Consider the following 19,774-nt stretch of genomic DNA (forward strand, 5'->3'; position numbering starts at 1 on the left):
GCCATTGAACCCAACACCTGAACGTAGTCCCAGGCTCAGGATACTCACAACCTCAACAAACCACATACCTGAGAAAGGAGCTTGACCCTCCTGCCCTCCGGCAAGAATATATGGCTCAGCACCATGTTAAATCAACACCCAGATAGTCCAAAGTCTGGGGGGCAACCAGGTGACCTTTTGGAAAGTTGATCACCCAGCCTACAGATTGCAGGACCTGGTCGGTGGCCAAGCGACTTTCCTGTTCCTACACTGCACAAATCAACCAGTCATTGAGATAAGGATGTATCCGGATAACCTCCTTCCGCAGAAACGCCACCACCACCACCACCATAACCTTGGAGAAAATGCGAGTTACAGTAGTGAGGCCAAAAGGCCCGAAACTGAAAATGTCGCCCCAGGACGGCAAAATGAATGATACCACTGATGTGGAGGCCAAATAGGGATATGCAAATAAACCTCCTTCAGGTCTACTGCAGTAAGAAACTCTCCTGGCTGTACCACTGCTACTATAGACCAAAAGGTTTCCATGCGGAAATGCCAAACCCTCAGGAACTGGTTCAACTTCCTGAGATCAAGAACGGGACAGAAGGAGCCCCCTTTTCGGGGCACCACCGAATAAATGGAATACCAACCCGTGTGGACCTTGAGTGAGGAAACTGGCACCACCACTCCCATGTCCAACAGAGACTACAACTCATTTGGATGCCGTGGCACTCCCGAGACTCCAAAATGGCATCTCCAATGGGCAAGAAGAATTCTAGACTGTAACAATCTCTGATAAGTTCTAGAACCCACTGGTCCAAAGTGATCTTGGTCCACTCTTCGTAAAAGAGTCAGCCAACCCCTTATCTGAGGCACTGAAGAGCGGACTGGCGCCCCATCATTGGGTGGAGCACCCTGCAGTCCCTTGTCTGGCGGGAGCGCCCAAGGTCCTTTTCTCACTGCAAAAGGTAGAGCGCTGCTGGAATCTGGGGCGTTGAACCGCAGTAGATGCATGACCTGGATAGTATTACCGAGCATCCCGAAGCCGAGGCCGTGATGACCCGGACCTAGAAGTAGATGAGCTTATCCTCCGGAAGGCAGTGGAATTTGGAGTCTCCCAAATCTTTCATAATCTTCTCAAGATCATCCCCGAACAGCAGTTTACCCTGAAAGGGCAGTTTAGTAAGCTGCTGCTTAGACGCCGTATTCACTGTCCAATGGTAAAGCCCCAATAAATGGCAGGAAGTGACCACCAGCACCATCTGCTTGGCTGAGGCACGCACCAAATCATAAAAAGCGACCGCTAAATAAGCAAGGACTGACTCCATACGGGGAACCGCGGCCGTCAACAAGGAGGTCAAATCCTGGTCCTGCTCCAACACCTGCTGAAGTCAGTCAAGGCGCAATCTGGCTGCATAAGAACTACAAACAGAGGCCTGCAGAGCAAGAGCAGACCTTCAAGTGAACACTTCAAAAAAGCCCCCAGACCTTCAATGCCACGCCTCCCTCCACAGGAGTATGGTCTTCTTGGTGACCACTATCACCAGAGATTCCAACTTAGGAGGAGAAAAATGGTCAACATGATCAGCGTCCATCGGGTAAATGTGAGACTTCGCCTTTGCCACATTGAGTCCCCCATCACAGTCAGACCACTGAGTTGAAGTTCCTAGATGGCCTCATGTACCAGGAATGCCTTAGATGGCTTCCTCATGTTTGCCATCTTCAAATTCACCGTGGAGGCTGCTTGCACCTCAGGATCCAAAATATTCAGCGGCTCCAAAGTGCTAGAAATGAGGGCTGACAGTTCATCCCTATGAAAAATGTGGACCGCCGTGGGGTCGGAAGACCTTGCAGACTACGCCCATGTTCGGTGACCACTCGTGAGGTTGCATTACTCTGCTTAACCTGTCGGCCAGACTGCTGTTTACGCCTGCCAGATAAATGGCTTTGAGAAACACGCCGTGATGGCGAGCTCAAAGCCACATCTGGACGGCTTCCCGACACAGAGGGTGAGAACTGGTGCCCCCCTGCTTGTTGGTGTAAAACATGGCAACTCGATTGTCTGTCTGAATTAAGATTACTCAGTTGGACAGCTGATCTCTGAAAGCCTTTAGAGCGTTCCAGATCGCTCTTAATTGCAGAAGGTTGATCTGCAGACCTCCTTCCTGAAAGGACCAAGCTCCCTGAGTGTGGAGCCCATCTTCATGAGCTCCCCACCACAGAAGAGATGCATCCGTCGTCAGCACTTTTTGTGGCTGAGGAACTTGGAATGGTCACTTCATGGTCAAATTGGATCGAATCGTCCACCACTGGAGAATTCTGAAAGTCGGTGGACAGTTGGATTACATCCTCTAGATCCCCCGCCGCTTGAAACCACTGGGAAGCTAGGGTCCATTGAGCTGATCTCATATGTAGACGTGCCACGGGCATTACATGAAGTGTGGAGGCCATGTGCCCCAGAAGTCTCAACATCTGCCGAGCCGTGACCTACTGAGACGCTCAAACCATGGACACCAGGGACAGAAGATTGTCCGCCCTTGCCTTGGGGAGATAAGCTTGAGCTGTCTCAGTGTTAAGCAGAGCTCCGTTGAATTCCAATTTTTGGACTGGGGTGAGATGGGACTTGGGATAATGACGAACCCCAGTAGCTCCAGCACCTGAATAGTCATTCGCATGGACTCCAGAGCACCTTCCTTCAAGGTGCTCTTCACCAGCCAATCGTCGAGATAAGGAAACACATGCACTCCCAGTCTGCGTAGCAAAGCTGCGACTACAGCTAGGCATTTTGTAAACACTCTGGGCACAGACGCCAGGCCAAAAGGCAGTACACGGTACTGAAAGTGCTGTGTTCCTAGACGAAATCGGTTACTTCCTGTGAGCTGGAAGTATCGAAATGTGTAAGCATCCTTTAAGTCCAGCGAGCATAGCCAATCGTTCTCTTGAATCATGGGGTGCCGAGGGAAACCATCCTGAACTTTTCTCAAATAAGAAATTTGTTCAGGGCCCTTAGGTCTAGGATGGGACGCATCCCCTCTGTTTTCTTTTGCACAAGGAAGTACCTGGAATAGAATCCCAGCCTTTCTTCCCCTGGTGGAACGGGTTCGACTGCTTGGGCCTGTAGAAGGGTGGAGAGTTCCTCTGCAAGTACCTGCTTGTGCTGGGAGCTTTAGGACTGAGATCCCTGTGGGCAATTGGGAGGCTTGGATTCCAGATTGAGGGTGTATCCTAACCAGTCAATTTGAAGAACCCACCGGTCAGAGGTTAAAAGAGGCTACCTTTGGTGAAAAAACATTAACCTCCCCCCAACTGGCAAGTCGTCCGGTACGGACACGTTTTCTGAGGCTATGCTGAACTGGAGCCAGTCAAAAGCCCGTCCCTTGCTTTTGCTGGGGAGCCACAGTGGCCTTAGGCGCACGCTGTTGACGAGAACGAGCGTGCTGGGAATGAGCCTGGGCAGGCTGCTGAGAAGCATTAAGTGTACCCACACCAGCATAGGAATAGGGAGCATTCCTCTTCCCTCCAAAAAACCTCCTAGATGAGGAGGTAGTAGCAGAAGATGCCCAGCGGGAGAGAGAATCCATAGCATCATTGTGCTTCTTGATCTGGTCAACAAAATCCTCTACTTTCTCACCAAAAAGGTTATCCCCCCAGCAAGGAACATCAGCTATCCGCTGCTGGACCGAATGATCTAGGTCAGAGACACGCAGCCGTGAGAGTCTGCGCATCACTATACCCTGGGCAGCGATCCTGGATGCCACATCAAAAGTGTTGAACGTACCCCTGGCCAGGAATTTACGACACGCCTTCTGCTGCCTGACCACCTGGCAAAAAGGCTCAGCCTGCTCCGGAGGGAGGGCATCAACCAAGCTGGACAGTTGTCTCACCGAGTTCCGCAAGTGGACACTCGTGAAGAGCTGGTATGTCTGGATCTTGGCAGCGAGCATAGGGCCTGATACGTCTTCCTCCCAAAAGAGTCCAAGGTTCTAGATTCTCTGCCTGGGGGCACTGAGGCATAGTCCCTAGTGCTCTTGGCTCTTTTGAGGGCGGAGTCCACCACCATGGAATTGTGAGGTAGCTGAGACCTCTTCAATCCAGGTTCAACGTGGATCCGATATTGGGATTCAGCTTTTCTCGGGATCACAGGATTAGTTTCACATAAGGACTTCCTTCAGTAAATTATGCAACAGAGCCGTTTGCAGCCTCTCTAAGCGGAGAAGGATAATCCAGGACCTCGAGCATCTCAGCAGCTCATCCTCAACCTCCATAGCGAAGGGAATAGCCGCAGCCATTTCCCGGACAAAGGTAGACCACTCTCCGGTGGAGAAAGTCTCCTTTCTGGTGAAGGGGAAGGTTCAGAGGGAATCCCATAGGACTCGTCAGAAGAAAAGTACCTGGGATCTTCCTCTTCCTCCCACGAACACTCATCTTCAGTATCAGACAAGACATCCCTCAGAGCAGTCCGAAACTGAGCCTGCCTTGACGCCAAGGAGCGATGTCTTCAATGGCGGTGCCGAGAAGTCAACACCCATCTGGACTGCGGTGAAGCTTCCTGCGCCGACGTCGAAGAGGAGTCGACCTGGGTGGCACCAATGCCGCAGGTGGCACCGAGGTCAGGGACCTCACCACAGGCGAAGGGCCAGATGCCACTGCAGCAGACGGTACGGAAGGCGCAAGCACCCCCGACACCGCAGACTGGCGCAGCAATCTTTCCAGAAGCTCTAGAAGCAGGGCCCTGATGCGCTCTTAGAGAGCCGCCGTTGGACAAGGCTGCGGGGTCGGTAAAGGTGCCGGTGGACGAATCTGTTGAGGCTCGGGAGCAGGTACTGTGCTGCCAGAAGACCGACGCATCGGCACCTCCTGAATAGAGGGGGAGTGATCCTCTCGGCACCAACGCTTCTCGGGTGCTGATTCCCTCAACGCCCCAGAGCTCCTGGCACCGTGTGTCGAAGGAGAATGATGACTGTGCTTCTTCGCCTTTGCTCGACGCCCGTCATCGAGACTCCTCGGTACCTATGAGGACGTGGAATCCTCATGCTTCCTCGGGGCCGGGTCCAACGAAGGTCGGCCCCGGGGGGGCCTGGATAACAGGAGGCCTCGAGGCAGGTGGAGACCCACTTGATGCCTCACTGCTCCCAGCGCAAATTGATCTTTCAGCAGCCATTACCTCTGCTCCCGACGTCAATGCTTCCCTCGATGTCGATGCCGTCAACCTTGGTACCGATGTCGAAGGACCGGACCAAGCCCCAAAAAGCTTTTCTCGGTGGGCTTCTCAAGACGCTTGGGTCCGTTTCTTCATACGAAGACACAGACTACAAGCGGCTGGGCTATGGTCGGGCCCAAGGCACTGGATACACCAGGCGTGGGTATCGGTACCTGAGATGGTCCGGTTGCACCGAGTACAACGTTTGAAGCCGCTGGATGTCTTCGATGACATGGAAGGAAAAATGGCTTTGGCGAAATCAAAAGACGTGATTGTGCCTGTTAAAAGAAAAAAGGGCACAAAAAAAACATTACAGAATAACCCAACCAGCTCGAAAAACAAATGAAACTTTAAAAAGTGAAAAATTCACAAAGACTCTTTTCCTGGGCCTGAGAGGAGCGTAGATAGAAACCTACTGCACCTCAACGTGGAAAAAAGAAAACTGAGAGCACGCACTCACGCGACGGACAGGAAATCAGTCCACGCATGCCAGAAGACTCTGGCAAAACTTTTTTTATATTTTGCTTGCAAAATGCCGATTCCTGGGCTGACGCAGACATCGACCCACATGTGAGAACAAGCAGCCTACTTGTCCTCGGAGAACTAAATTTACAGCATTCTTATGGTTCTTTAAATCTAGCTCCTGGTTAGTAGTAAGACTGCTAGCACATTGATCCGTTAGAAATGGATGTCAGACTGGAAAGAGATCAGGATGTGTCCTAGGACAGTGGAGGGAAGGAGAGCTTTATTTATAACTGAATCAGGTGGGTGGCAAAATGGTTTACTTTAATATTACTTTTCGACACAGGATCTATATACTAGATTTTAGTCCTGTGCTTAATGTGCTTTTCAGTAGGCTCATGTGCTACACATATTGTTAGGATAGTACATTGACAGCAAACCTATTAATGTCAGTGGTTATTAAGCACAATTATTTTTGGTATGAGGGGCCACATTAGCCCCATCAGTGGCCACTTTGAGCATAAATTATTGTACACTTCTCATCAGTTCCAAAATGTGGTATTCTGGAAGCGGTTTTTGGATGATGTATTTCTTCTTTGGAAGGGTTCTGAGGAGAATTTACAATAGTTTGGAAGATGGATTAACACTTTGGATACCCACCTCCAGTTTACGTTGAAATATGACTGGTTAAAGTTGGAATTTTTGGACATTTTGGTATCTAAAGATCATCATCAACTTTTTCAGACATCCCTATACCAGAAGTCAATTGAAAGAAACACTTTTTTTTGCATTTTGGCAGCTTCCATCCTTACATTCTCAAGTTTAACTTGCCCATTAATCAGTATCTAAGGGTAAGAAGGTTGTGCAGAGACTTGTTGGACTTTAAGAAAATTGACTGCTAGATTTCAACTACGGGGTTATCCCTGTAAGGCATTACACATCAAGCCTATCTTAGGGCACATTATGCTAAAAGATATCTTTTATTACAGGACAAACGTCCCGTTCAGGAGGACACTAACTTATGTCATGCCATTTAATCCATTAGCCTCAAAATTTGTTCAGATACTACGGTCTCATTAGCATATATTGCAGGTACTCCTGATGTTTGATAGCTTTCCGTTACTTGTATACAGTTGGGGGAGAACTATAGGGGAGATATTATCTAAACAAAGATATGGTCAAGATAGGATGGATATAGAGATAGGGAGTCATGCTACTTGTAACAGATGCCAATGGTGGCCACTAACTATGATAGGACCATCGTGGACTGATGACCAGACAGGTTTGGAAATACAAGCTAGAGGACACACTTCTTGTATTAGTTCTAACGTACTTTACATCATATAATGTTGTGCAAATCGGTATATGTAGGATGAAGCAGTAGATCTATAAAAATGTGCCAATGAACATAAGTCGAGGATCAGCACTAGGACCGAACAGGCACCTCTGGTCACCCACTGGATATTAAAAAATTATTCAGTGGCAGATCTCCGTTGGAGAGTTATTGATCAGGTTAAGATAGGGTGGGAGGGTGATAATCAGGAATCTTGGTTGAACTACAAGGAACAACAATGGATCTTTACACTAAACACTGTCGCCTCTAGTGGCTTGAATGAGGAGATTGAGTGGATGTCTTTAATGTCCCTTTAAAAATTTTCTGCCCTGTGGTTGGTGGGGGATCATGAGTCTTGAAACTATAAGAACTTGTGAAGTAGACATCACCGCCATCTTGATCTAAGCAGGATGTCGGCAGACTGAAATAAAATGATCACTAGGTAAAGTAATGTAGTAGGTAGACAGACGGTGGGTTATTTCAACAGGAACGTGGTATGTAACAATTTACCCTTGTATTTTGTAGGGGACCTCCCTGATAAAGCGTTTGCGAAACATGTGCCATGTCAGAGCACTGTACTCCTATTGCCGACTACACATCTAATTTTCACTTTTAAGATGAGGATAATTCTTACTAGAAAACAAAGAAAAGTAGTTACATGTATTGAATTAATAATCGGAAGATGGTGGGGTTGTTGAGCCAGTGACAAAGTGAGTGCACAAGTCTATGCGTATAAGTATATGGACACAGTGTGGCATGGCTGAGGCTCAAAGCCTTTCACATTAAATTATAATAAGACATTTGTGGAGAAGCTAGTTTCACTTGATATTCATTAAGTTGCATTGAGTATTTAATAGAAGTGTTAAAAGACATGCATTAATTTTTAATGTTTTTTTTTTAAATTAACGTTATTTTGTTTTACATTGATACTAGGAAAGAATAACTAATAAGAAGTGCATTCATTAATTCACTTTAAAAATTTTAGTAAGCGCTAAATGGATTTAACACACACCAGCAAACTTATGTTAATTTGTGTGCATTAAAAGCTACAGTGCAAGTTAAAAAATTTCCATTGAAACAAATGCGAGATAAACCAAATGTACACTTGAACATTCAGAAAACAGCTAAGAGCAGAAAACAAACTCAAAACTTCTGGCCTATGCACATCCCTACTAACCAATATCTATGCTATTATGTCCAATGAGACCATCTAGATGTTGAAAGGACATCTTTCAACACCTGACATCAAACAGATGCTGGGCCCGATATTAAAAAAATGCTCAGCTCTTAATTTTGTAACCTGTTTTCAGCTGAAAATTTATCTTAAATTTAGGAGCTTGAAAACTGTACTTAAAAGTCTAGGACTGCCATTCATTTGCCTACATTTAGGAGCCTAATTTATGAGCTTGGTGCTGAAAATCAGTGCAAATTTCCTAACTTTTTCCCCCTACCCTAAATCTGCCCCAGTTACCACCTACATTCTGTGATCCTAAATTTAGGAGTTTAGTGACATTTGGAGAATAATTTTAGGCACTCAGCCTTAGTAAATTTCTAAGGGGTCCTTTACCAAGCTGCAGTAAGCACTAACGTGTGCTGACCACAACTTAAAAGGGTTTACCACAGGGCGCGCTGAGACATCTTGTAGTAGAATCCCAATGTGCAGGTGCTATCCATGTGCTAAAAAATCAACTTTATTTTTTTTTATCTGAAGAGGGGTGGAGAGGGGGCATGTCTCTGCAATAATGAGTTAGCGAAGTCACATTACAACAAGCTGATTAGAGTGTGATTAGCGTGTGAGCCCTTACCACCTATAAAATGAGTGGTGCTAAGGGCCCAAGTGCTAATGGCAACATCAGCATGTGGCTCTTAATGCCAAAAATAGGAAGTTGGTCATTTTCTGACTGCATCAAAAAAGAAAGAAAGAACCATGTAAAGGTACATAAGTACATAAAAGTATTGCCATACTTGGATAGACCAAAGGTCCATCAAGCCCCGCATCCTGTTTCCAACAGTGGCCAATCCAGGTCACAAATACCTGGCAAGGTCCCAAAAAAAGTACAAAACATTTTATACTGCTTATCCCAGAAATAGCGGATTTTCCCCATGGACTTTTCCTTTAGGAAGCCGTCCAAACCTTTTTAAAACTCCACTAAGCTAACTGCCTTTACCACATTCTCCAGCAACGAATTCTAGAGTTTAATTACACGTCAAGTGAAGAAACATTTTCTCCGATTTGTTTTAAATTTACTACTTTTGTAGCTTCATCGCATGCCCCCTAGTCCTAGTATTTCTGGAAAGCATAAACAGACGCTTCACATCTACCCATTCAATTTCACTCATTATTTTATAGACCTCTATCATTATCTCCCCTCAGCCGCCTTTTCTACAAGCTGAAGAGCCCTAGCCGCTTTAGTCTTTCCTTGTAGGGAAGTCGTCCCATCCCCTTTATCATTTTCGTTGCCCTTCTCTGCACCTTTTCTAATTCCGCTATATCTTTTTTGAGATGTGGCGACCAGAATTGAACACAGTATTTTGAGGTGCAGTTGCACCATGGAGCGATACAAAGGCATTATAACATCCTCATTTTTGTTTTCCATTCCATTCCTAATAATACCTAACATTCTAATTTGCTTTCTTAGCCGCAGCAGCACATTGAGCAGGTTTCAACGTATCATCAATGATGACACCTAGATCCCTTTCTTGGTCTGTGACTCCTAACGTGGAACCTTGCATGACGTAACTATAATTCGGATTCCTCTTTCCCACATGCATCACTTTGCATTTGCTCACATTAAACGTCATCTGCCATTTAGACGCCCAGTCTCCCAGTCTCGTAAGGTCCTCTTGTAATTTTTCACAATCCTCTCGCGATTTAACAACTTTGAATAACTTTGTGTCATCAGCAAATTTAATTGCCTCACTGGTTACTCCCATCTCTAGATCATTTATAAATATGTTAAAAAGCAACGATCCTAGCACAAACCCCTGGGGAACCATTGAGAATACTGACCATTTAACCCTACTCTGTTTTCTATCTTTTAACCAGTTTTTAATCCACAATAGAACACTAACTCCTATCCCATGACTCTCCAATTTCCTCTGGAGTCTTTCATGAGGTACTTCCAGATACACAATATCAACCGGCTCACCTTTACCCACATGTTTGTTCACCCCTTCAAAGAAATGTAGTAGATTGGTGAGGCAAGATTTCTCTTCACTAAATCCATGTTGACTTTGTCTCATTAATCCATGCTTTTGAATAGGTTCTGAAATGTTGTTCTTAATAATAGTCTCTACTATTTTGCCTGGCCACTTTTTGTTGCAGCTTTGTAAAAGGGCCCCCAAATTAGTCAATTCAGGAGAATAACTCTCAATGGTTATAGCATAAATCCTTTGAATATCAGGCCTGCTTTTTTTTTTAATAATTATTTTGGATTTAACTCTCACTTTTTCTGGTGTCTCAATTATTTATGGAATGTTACATTGTTTTACCTTGTAGTTTTTTTTTTTATTGTAAACGGCTTTAAAACCCTGGTTGTGCGAAGAGGTATATAAAATGAATAAATCAAATCTAAATCAAAAGTTGATTCAGGTACAGTAGGTATTTCCCGTTTTTGAACTTGGTGTTTCTTTTTACTCCTTTTTCCCACATGCCAATTTTCATCCCATTCCATTGAAGTTCTGGAGAGTTATTTTGTCCCCAGACAGACATTTGTCAAGCCATTTTGTATAATTCTTTCAAACTTTCTTTGGGTTTGAAAGAATAAAAAGGCTGAAGAGCTCTACACTAAAAATCTACTATGGATACTTTTAGCAAATACTGCACAGAGTCACCAAGAATAGGTATCAGAGTCTAAATCATACCTCTTCGTATTTCCCTCTTATTTTATTGGTGGATCTTCCTGGCTCAAATTCACCAACTACAGGATTTATTCAGAAATGCACATATTTACTATCACACTGAAAAACCTATCCCAAGACTGCTCTCCCAAAGTATAATGCCATTTTGGCTTCATATCTGAATTTTAGCTTCATTGTTAAAAGTTTAACTTTACATTTAATTTTTTATCTGGACGTTGAGTTGTTGTATAACTTGAAGATATGAATGTATATACTTGCTGAAGATTGTAATTCAAAGTTGTTTATTTTTTGATCTCAATAAAAAAGTTGAAATATACATTTAATTTTTTTTGTTTTTGGAAAACTTTATGACAGAACATTTAATTTTCAAGAACAGCATCAAAAGCATCTCTCTCTTACCTATCCCAGGGTGTTCAGCTACGATGTTGATCCGGTACTCTTTGCAGAACACCTGATATGCTGACATATTTTTCTTCTTGGGCTGCTTAGAATGTAAAAAGGGGGAAATGATGAGAATATGAGGAAGAGCATTGTTCCTCTACTGTTGTGCCATTATATAAAGAAATTTAATGCACAGAGAATATGAAACATAGGGCTTGGAATGTGTGTTCTGCAGCAAAGAAATGGCCATAGCAGCAAGGTCAAAAAAGATCTCAGGAACCAGGTAATTCACTAGACCTTACCTAGGTAGGCCTTGTCTTTACTGAAATTTTGAATAATATATACATGCTATGACATCTGTTATGAACATTGGGGCTGATATTCAGACTGCAGGAGGAAACCCGGCTAACTCATGCAGTCGTTGAAGCCGATTCTAACTCATGCAGTTGGTGAAGCCAAATATTCAATGCCGGGATGTTTCTGGTGACCGGCATTGAATATCCAGTTTAATTTTGGCCGGTTTAAAATTAACTGGCCAAGCCAATATTCAGCGCTGGCTGGTTAAATTTATAGCAGCCAGACATAGGCCACCAAACTTAGTAAGTGATGCGCTTAATATCTGTGGATAACTGGTTATCCGCTAAGCGCTGACCACGAATATTCGCGAGACATAACTAGCTGCCTCCTGCTGAATATTCACAAATAGCGAGTTAAGTGTCATTTAACTGGCTAGGAGCCATTCCTGGCTGATTAAGGGGGGGGGGCGGATATTGTGTTTATGTTCACATTGAGGACATTAGCAGAAGTAGTCTGCTGTATACAATACCAAATCCCTCTCGTGAAAACAAACAGAAAAATACTTTGTTAGAAGGAAACCTTCTGATGTTCAAAATGGGGCTCTCTTATGACCTTCATATGATCCACACAACTCATCTGACAAATATCACACAGTTTTACATACTCAGTTTTCACCAAATCATTAGCCATGAAACTGTAATGTATGTCACCTTCTGATCATTAAAACCTTCCATCCACTTTCCTCTTCATGCTATCACTGGAATGGTTTCTTTGATTCACTCATTGTCTGGTAAATGTCATCTTTTTGTCATTTTTGTTCTGATCTGATGAAGAGCGCATTGGCTCCCAAAAGTTATTCATGAAATATATTATTCCAATCCAATAAAGTTACTTACCTGTAGCAGGTGTTCTCAGAGGACAGCAGACATTCTATGGGTGATGTCATCTGAAGGAGCCCGGTACGGACAATGATAAGCGATACACCACTTTAAATCTTTGAGGTAGTGCCCCCACTGCGGATGCACGGGTGCCTTCCAACGTGACGCTTGTGATTGCTTGTGACCCCCACTTGGGCAGGTTACATACCCAGTTCTTTACTCCCATTTCTAGGAGAGATCAAGGGACATCCACACACATACCACGGAGAGAACCCTATGTCTCACTTAATCAGTGAAGTCACACAAGACTGTCTCAAATCCTTCCAGTCCTCTGCTCTATTTTATTGGCAGTGATGTTTCTAGGAGAGGGGGGGTGTGGTCCGCCCCGGGTGCACGCCGCTGGGGGGGTGTCGCGCGCGTCTGTCCTTCCTTCGTTCCATGCTCCCTCTGCCCCGGAACAAGTTACTTCCTGTTCCGGGGCAGAGGGAGCATGGAACGAAGGAAGGACAGGAGCGCGTGGCACCCCCCCCCCCCCCCCAGCAGCGTGCACCCGGGGGGGGGGGTTCCTTCACTGGGGGGGGGTCGCGCTGCATACGGGGGGGGGGGGGGGTGCTGCACCAGGGGGGCGGGGCGCATCGGCGATCCACCCCGGGTGTCAGCCCCCCTAGGAACGCCACTGTTTATTGGCAAAATATATTAAGTCATGGGTTACAGGTCAACAGGTTTGCATCACAAATCACTGGATATAAATTATGTAAAATCATTGGCTAGGTTATATTTTGCTTAAATGTATATTCTGCTTACATCTGCAAGTTAGAGGGGGTTCAGGACAAAGTTCAACAGCTGTGAACCATTCCAGTAAAAAGAATCTGACTACAATAAGAAAGAAGAACTCTTTTGTAACTAACATACATTATTTCATATTGCACCTGTGTGCTCAGACATACAGGCTAAGGGCATACATCGCTTTCAGTTCCCTGTTCTTTTTCAGACACGTCTATGTCTAGTAACAATTTACAGCATTTGGTAAGAACGTTACTTACTAAGCAAGCCTGAAGCTGTCAATGCAGCATTTCAACAGAGCAGACAAGCTTTCATTTTCATCTTACTTTACATACTAACATTTAACTTCTAATATTCGTAGTACCATTATTTTCAGGTTACATTCTCAGTATCATCAGCTGCCCGCCCTCCCCTATCCCATATGGGATCATCAATTAATACTAAGCGGGCTAACTGAATCTGGGAAGGAGTGTATGATCCTTCCATCATTGTCTGTTGCACTAGCAGTTTAACATTAAGTTTAAACAGCCAGACCTGAGTCATTTGTCATATAGAGCAACAAAACTGTATGCAAAAACTAATATTCAGGGCTACAATTAGTCCAAAGATGGCTATTACAATTGTACAGAGCCATTTTTGTCAACCAGCTAGTAAGCCAATCAGTAAAGTCATGTAACAAATTGTCTTCAACAATGGAGTGCTGCATGCCCAAGGATAAAATTCTAAGGATTTTAATTTTTGCTTAATTAGAATACTGTTATCAGTTAGGTTAAAACAACATATTCCTTCAAATTCCTTACAACCATGGTTAGATCTAAGACAACTACAAGGAGAGGGGGGCAGAATGTGAGAATATATGTCTGCTGTCCTCAAAGAGCACCTACTACAGGTAAGTAGCTTCACTTTCTCCAAGAACAAGCAGATATTAAGTCCCATATGCAAGAACACTCTAGCTACCAGGCTCACAAGTGGACTAGAGTATCTGCAACTGAGCATAAGTGAGCCTTGTGAGAAAATAGATCATAGGGTGGAGTTGGAATTTAAGTAGCAAAAAAGAGTTTGAAAGATTGGTTGTCCAAAGGGGTTATCCTGCTTCAAATGCTGCGCTAGACAATAGCGAGCAGTGAAGATGTGGACAGACAACCACGTTGCCACCTTGCAGATTTCCTGAATGGAGGCTGAGCAGAAATGTGCTACTGAAGCCGTCATAGCTCTAATATTATGAGCAGTAACATGGCCATGGTCAGCCTAACTTGAGAATGTGCGTAGGAAATACAGCCTAACTTGAGAATGTGCGTAGGAAATACAGTCAGCCAACCAAGCTGAGATAGTGCGCTTGGTAGTGACAATACCCAATCTTAGGATCAATCAACACAAAGAATTGGGAGGACTTCCAATGAGATTTAGTACAGTCCAAGTAAGAGCACTTTTGCAGTCTAAGGCATGCAGTGCTGCTTCTCCAGGATAGGAGTGAGGCTTAGGAAAGAAGACAGATAGTACAATGGTCTGATTGAGGTGGAACTCAGATACAACTTTAGGAAGAAATTTGGGGTGGGTCCAGAGAACTGTCCTGTTAGAATCTGGTGTAAGGTGGGTTTGAAACAAGAGCTTGCAGTTCGTCAACTCTTCTGGCAGAAGCACTATTAAGAACACTACTTTATAGGTAAGGACAGGAATGGAGAGCTCCATGGTATTCCATAAGCATAGGGAGAGAGCATGTAGTGGGTTTGAGTACTCTGGCTGTACACTAGAGGGAAAATCTCTTCCACTTGAAACGGTAACACCTTTGCATGGAAGGTTTCCTTGAAGATAGGAATATTATAGAAACTTGCGTTGGAATGTTTAAGGAACGCAAGTCATCATCAAAGATAGCAATCAAGGGTTCAGATGAAGAAGGGATCCCTCATTCTGGGTTATGAGGGTTGGAAACAGTTCCAACCATAAAAGTTCCTTGGCCAGGAGCTCTAGGAGTAGAAGGAACCAAATTTGACGTGGCCAAAGGGGGCTATTAAAATCATAGTCCCCTGGTCCTGACATAACTTGAGAAGAGTCTTCCCTATGGGAGGCAGTGGGGGAAAGGTGTATAGAACATTCGTTCTCCAGTGAAGCAGGAAGGAATCTAGAGCTAGACGATGGAAAGAGTAGATCCTGGAACCAAAACAAACAGAGCAGTTTGATGTTGTGAGAAAAAGCAAAGAGGTCTACTGCAGGGGTCCCCCATTGCTGGAAGAATGATAAACCACTACTCAACTTGTGTGCTACTGCATTCTGTTTGCCAGCTAGATAAACCTCTGTTAAAGAGGTGTTTTGAGAGGCTGCCAAAGTCCATATTTGGTATGCCTGTTGGTAGATGAGGTAAGAGTCTGTTTGTTGAGTTACATACACCAACCAAGTTGCCATGTACTATGAGAATTGTCTGATTCAGAAGGCGTTCTTTAAAAGTCTGGAGGGCATTCCAGATTGCTTGAAATTCCAGTAGATTGAGTGGTGTCGCTGTTCTCTCAAGATCTAAGATCCTTGAGTATGGAGACCATCAAGATGAGCTCCCCACCCAATCATAGAGGCATCTGTGGTGAGGACTTTGTGGTGCGGCTGGGGTTGAAAAGTAAGCCCTTGGGTAAGATTTTGGGAAACACTCCACTACCATAGCTTGTGGTGTAGACGCAAAGTAAATTGAATTTGTTGTGAGAGAACGCCTGTGGCTTGAAACCAACGAGATGATAAGAGTTCACTGAGGTACTCTGAAGTGGAGTCGAGTCAATGGGGTTTCATGGACTGTGGAGGCCATGAGGCATATTTTGAAAGCACTTAGCCTTCCAAAGTTCCATAGGTTTCTATGGAACTTTGGAAGGCTAAGTGCTTTGAAAATATGCCTCCATGTGACTGAGTAGGCGAAGCATCTGATGAGCAGGTACGCCAGTGGATTTGGGTACTTAAGAAGAGAGAAGCATTAAGTTGTGTGCTAAGACTCGACCTTCAGTAGTGTCAAGGAGTGCTCCGATTAACTCTAAGGTTTGAGCTGCCTAGAGATGTGATTCTGATAGTTTATCCTGAGTAGAGAGGTGTGGTAGCTGTGTTAGTCCACTTTTAAAGGTAACCAATAGAAATAAAACAAAATAAAACATGGAAAAGAAAATAAGATATCTTTTTTATTGGACATAACTTAATACATTTCTTGATTAGTTTTCGAAGGTTGCCCTTCTTCGTCAGATCAGCTTCGTCAGATCTGACGAAGAAGGGCAACCTTTGAAAGCTAGTGGAGGAGTGGCCTAGTGGTTAGGGTGGTGGACTTTGGTCCTGGGGAACTGAGGAACTGAGTTCGATTCCCGGCACAGGCAGCTCCTTGTGACTCTGGGCAAGTCACTTAACCCTCCATTGCCTGCCGCATTGAGCCTGCCATGAGTGGGAAAGCACGGGGTACAAATGTAACAAAAATAAATAAAAAATAATCAAGAAATGTATTAAGTTATGTCCAATAAAAAAGGTATCATCTTATTTTCTTTTCCATGTTTTATTTTGTTTTATTTCTATTGATAGTTTATCACAAAGCCTAGGAATTCTAGGAGACATATGGCATACTGAAAGCAACTGTGCACCAAGTCTCGAGCGACTGCCTTGATTAACCAGTCATCCAGACATGGGAAAACATAGACGCCCCACCTGTGAAGAGTTCCAGTTACTACTACAAGGCATTTTGTGAACACTTGAGGAGCTGAAGCAAAGCCGACTCTGTAAAGATAATAAAGAGTCGGTGCCACAAAGGAAGCGCAGAAATTTCCTATGCACTGGGAGAATAGGTATGTGAGTGTATGCCTCTGAAATCTAGAGAGCACAGTCAACTGTTGAGTTGAATCATGGGATGAAGTGATCCTATGGATACCATGCAAAACTTTTCTCTAATTAGATAATTGTTTAAATTTTGCAAGTCGAGAATTATTCGAACTCCCCGCCTTTTGATATCAAAAAGTACCAGGAGTAAAACCCCGACTCCTCTCCAACAGAGGAAATGGTTTTATAGTGTTTTGTTGGAGGAGGGCAGAGAGCTCCTCTCGAAGGATTATCATCTGGTGGGAGTTGAAACGAGACTCTCTTGGTGGATGGTCTGGTGTGTCCCCCCCCCCTTAACGCAGAGTGTAGCCGTGCTATATTGTATATAGTAACCAACGGTTGAAGGTTATCAGAGACTATCTAGTGAAAGAGGATGAGCCTGCCTCCCACTGGTAGGTTGTCCGGCACAGACAAATGGACGTTGGCCGTGCTCCCTAGAAAGGAGTCAAAAATTAGGCTTTGGCTTAGGCTGAGAAGAGGTCTGTGACTTTTGACCCCTCTGCTATCTGGGACTTGAGCACTGGTGGTGTAGGAGTATACCGGTGCTTAGATGAATAGTAAATTTGAACCTCTAAACCCCCTTGCAAATCATCTAGCAGACGCTGAGGTGGTAGACAGTTGAAGCCTTGAGAGTGTTTTAATGGTATCTGTATGTTTTTTAATTAGGTCGGTTACTACTTCTACTTTATCACCAAACAGGTTGTCTCCTCTACAAGGGTACATCTGCAAGACGGTCCTGGACTGCAGACTTGAGTCAGATACTCTGAGCCAGAACTGTCGTCTCATAGCTACTAACAAAGTGGAGATTCGAGACGACACATCAAAGCATCAAAAGCTTGCCTTGCCAGTTATTTCTGACAGCTTGAGGAACTCTTCAGCCTTTTCAGGAGGGACATAGAGGCATATTTTCAAAGCACTTAGCCTTCCAAAGTTCCATAGAAACCTATGGAACTTTGGAAGGCTAAGTGCTTTGAAAATATGCCTCATAGTCTGCAAAAGTGACCATATTCTGCGTTAAAGATTTTTAAATAAATTGTTGAATAAAAGTGACCATAGTCTGCATTAAAGATTGTTACATAAATTGTTGAATAAAGATGATAATCCAATATATGGCTGGGAAGCATTGATGCTTGAAACGTTTTTCTGCCAAAAGAGTCTAAGGTTCTTACTTCCCAGAAGCAGAAGCATGAGATCTGGTACTGCGAGAACATTTTAGAGCGAATTCCACCATTAAAGAATGATGGGGTAGCTGTATTCTTTCAAGTGCAGTACACGTTTATATTCTATACATTGTGTCAATTTTCTGTGGAGCCATGTACCGATAGTGAGGCTTCCCATTTTTCGAAGAGGGTGTTTCATCACTGTGTGAAGGGTGATAGTGATACCTTCTCTAGGACGAGAGTCATAATCCAAGACCTCAAAGAACTATGAACAATGTTTCTCCTCTGCTTCCAATTTGAAAGGTATGGTCTGAGCCATCTTACAAATCCAGGAAAGGATATACTTTCTGGAGGTGACTTACATCTTTCAGGTGGCAGAGAAGCTTCTGACGGGATGCCATAGGACTCTTCAAACAAGAGATCCTGTGGATCTTAGTCCATCTCCAAGGAAATGGGATGTACTTGTAAGAGCGCGTTGACTAGAAGTGCGACTCTGCATCAAGGAAGATGAGTCTCCAAGCCTGGAGACATGCCCTCCACCGATGTTGATGTATGCATCGATCGGGACTTATTAGCCTCTGACGATCAACACCGAGATGATGTGCGGGACTTCTCCCATGAATGTCTCTCTGATGTAGCCACAGGCTGGGCTGAGGCAGGCACAAGCACCTTATAAGCTTTTGTAGGCTGCGTACACAGTAGCCCCAATAGCGCTTCCTTGAGCACAGCCTGGATTTCCTCCTGCAAGGTAGCCTGGTGCTCTGGCTGGGCAAGCAGTGTGGTGGTGGTCTGAGGCACCTGATGCACAGGCATCTATGCATCGTGGACGTTTGCTATGCATTGTTTATGTCAATATTGGCGAAGTATTAGTACTATGACTCGAAGAGGACCGATGGTGATGCTTCTTAGCTTTTTTACGATGTTGGTTCCTTGATACAAGTGGCATCAAAGAGAAGAACGTAGAATCCTTGTATGTGCATGGTACAGAGTCCAATGCAAGAGTTTCTTGTTGCTACATCGGCACACCTGATGTCGATGACTACACAGACATTGATGCAGGTTCCACATCCTGCACCGAATCCACAGCCATGCTTGATGCCGAACCAAAAAGTTTGTTTTGTTGGACTCTGCAGGCTTTAGGAGTCCGCGTTTGCATGCACAGACAGAGGTTAGAGTCAATATTCCAATGCTCAGGACCTAGGCACCGAATACACCAATTATGGATATCTGTGCCCAATCTATTCCTATTGCATCGGGTGTACCTCTTAAAGCCACCCTGTACCCTCGATGACATGGAGGGAAAAATGGCCAATGTGATATCAAAAGGCTGTATAGCCTGGGAAGCTCAATTAGATTTCTATTCGAAATCCATCGATGTTTCTCAGTCAGGAGAAGGGCCTAAATGGCCTGGAGGCCTAAAAAAAATAAATAAATAAAAATTATAGACATAAAAATATATGTAGAAAATAATAACAAAAATGAAGAAAAAGAAAGTCTAGAAAAAAGGAAGGCACCAAAATAGAAAAGTCTGATGCGCTAAGGAGAGAGAAAAAAACCCCAACCTCTCTGCTCCATGGAAAACGGAAGACTGATGGTCCCTCACACAAGT

The 19,774-nt window shown here is 44.3% G+C and overlaps 1 protein-coding gene across 6 annotated transcripts in view; it reads right to left on the minus strand.

Moving 5' to 3' along the window:
* HMGXB4 (HMG-box containing 4) overlaps positions 1-19,774 on the minus strand; it is a 160,677-nt gene that overhangs the window by 58,077 nt on the left and 82,826 nt on the right. For 4 of the 6 annotated variants that reach the window (XM_030208116.1, XM_030208109.1, XM_030208084.1 and 1 more), the window contains exon 6: positions 11,238-11,322. In XM_030208116.1, coding sequence (XP_030063976.1) covers positions 11,238-11,322 — 85 coding nt within the window. The remainder of the gene's footprint in view (positions 1-11,237; positions 11,323-19,774) is intronic. The other 2 variants (XM_030208126.1, XM_030208101.1) reach the window with 1 other exon arrangement.

This window comes from Microcaecilia unicolor, chromosome 1, assembly GCF_901765095.1.
Source record: "Microcaecilia unicolor chromosome 1, aMicUni1.1, whole genome shotgun sequence".
In the NCBI taxonomy this organism is placed as follows: Eukaryota; Metazoa; Chordata; class Amphibia; order Gymnophiona; family Siphonopidae; genus Microcaecilia; species Microcaecilia unicolor.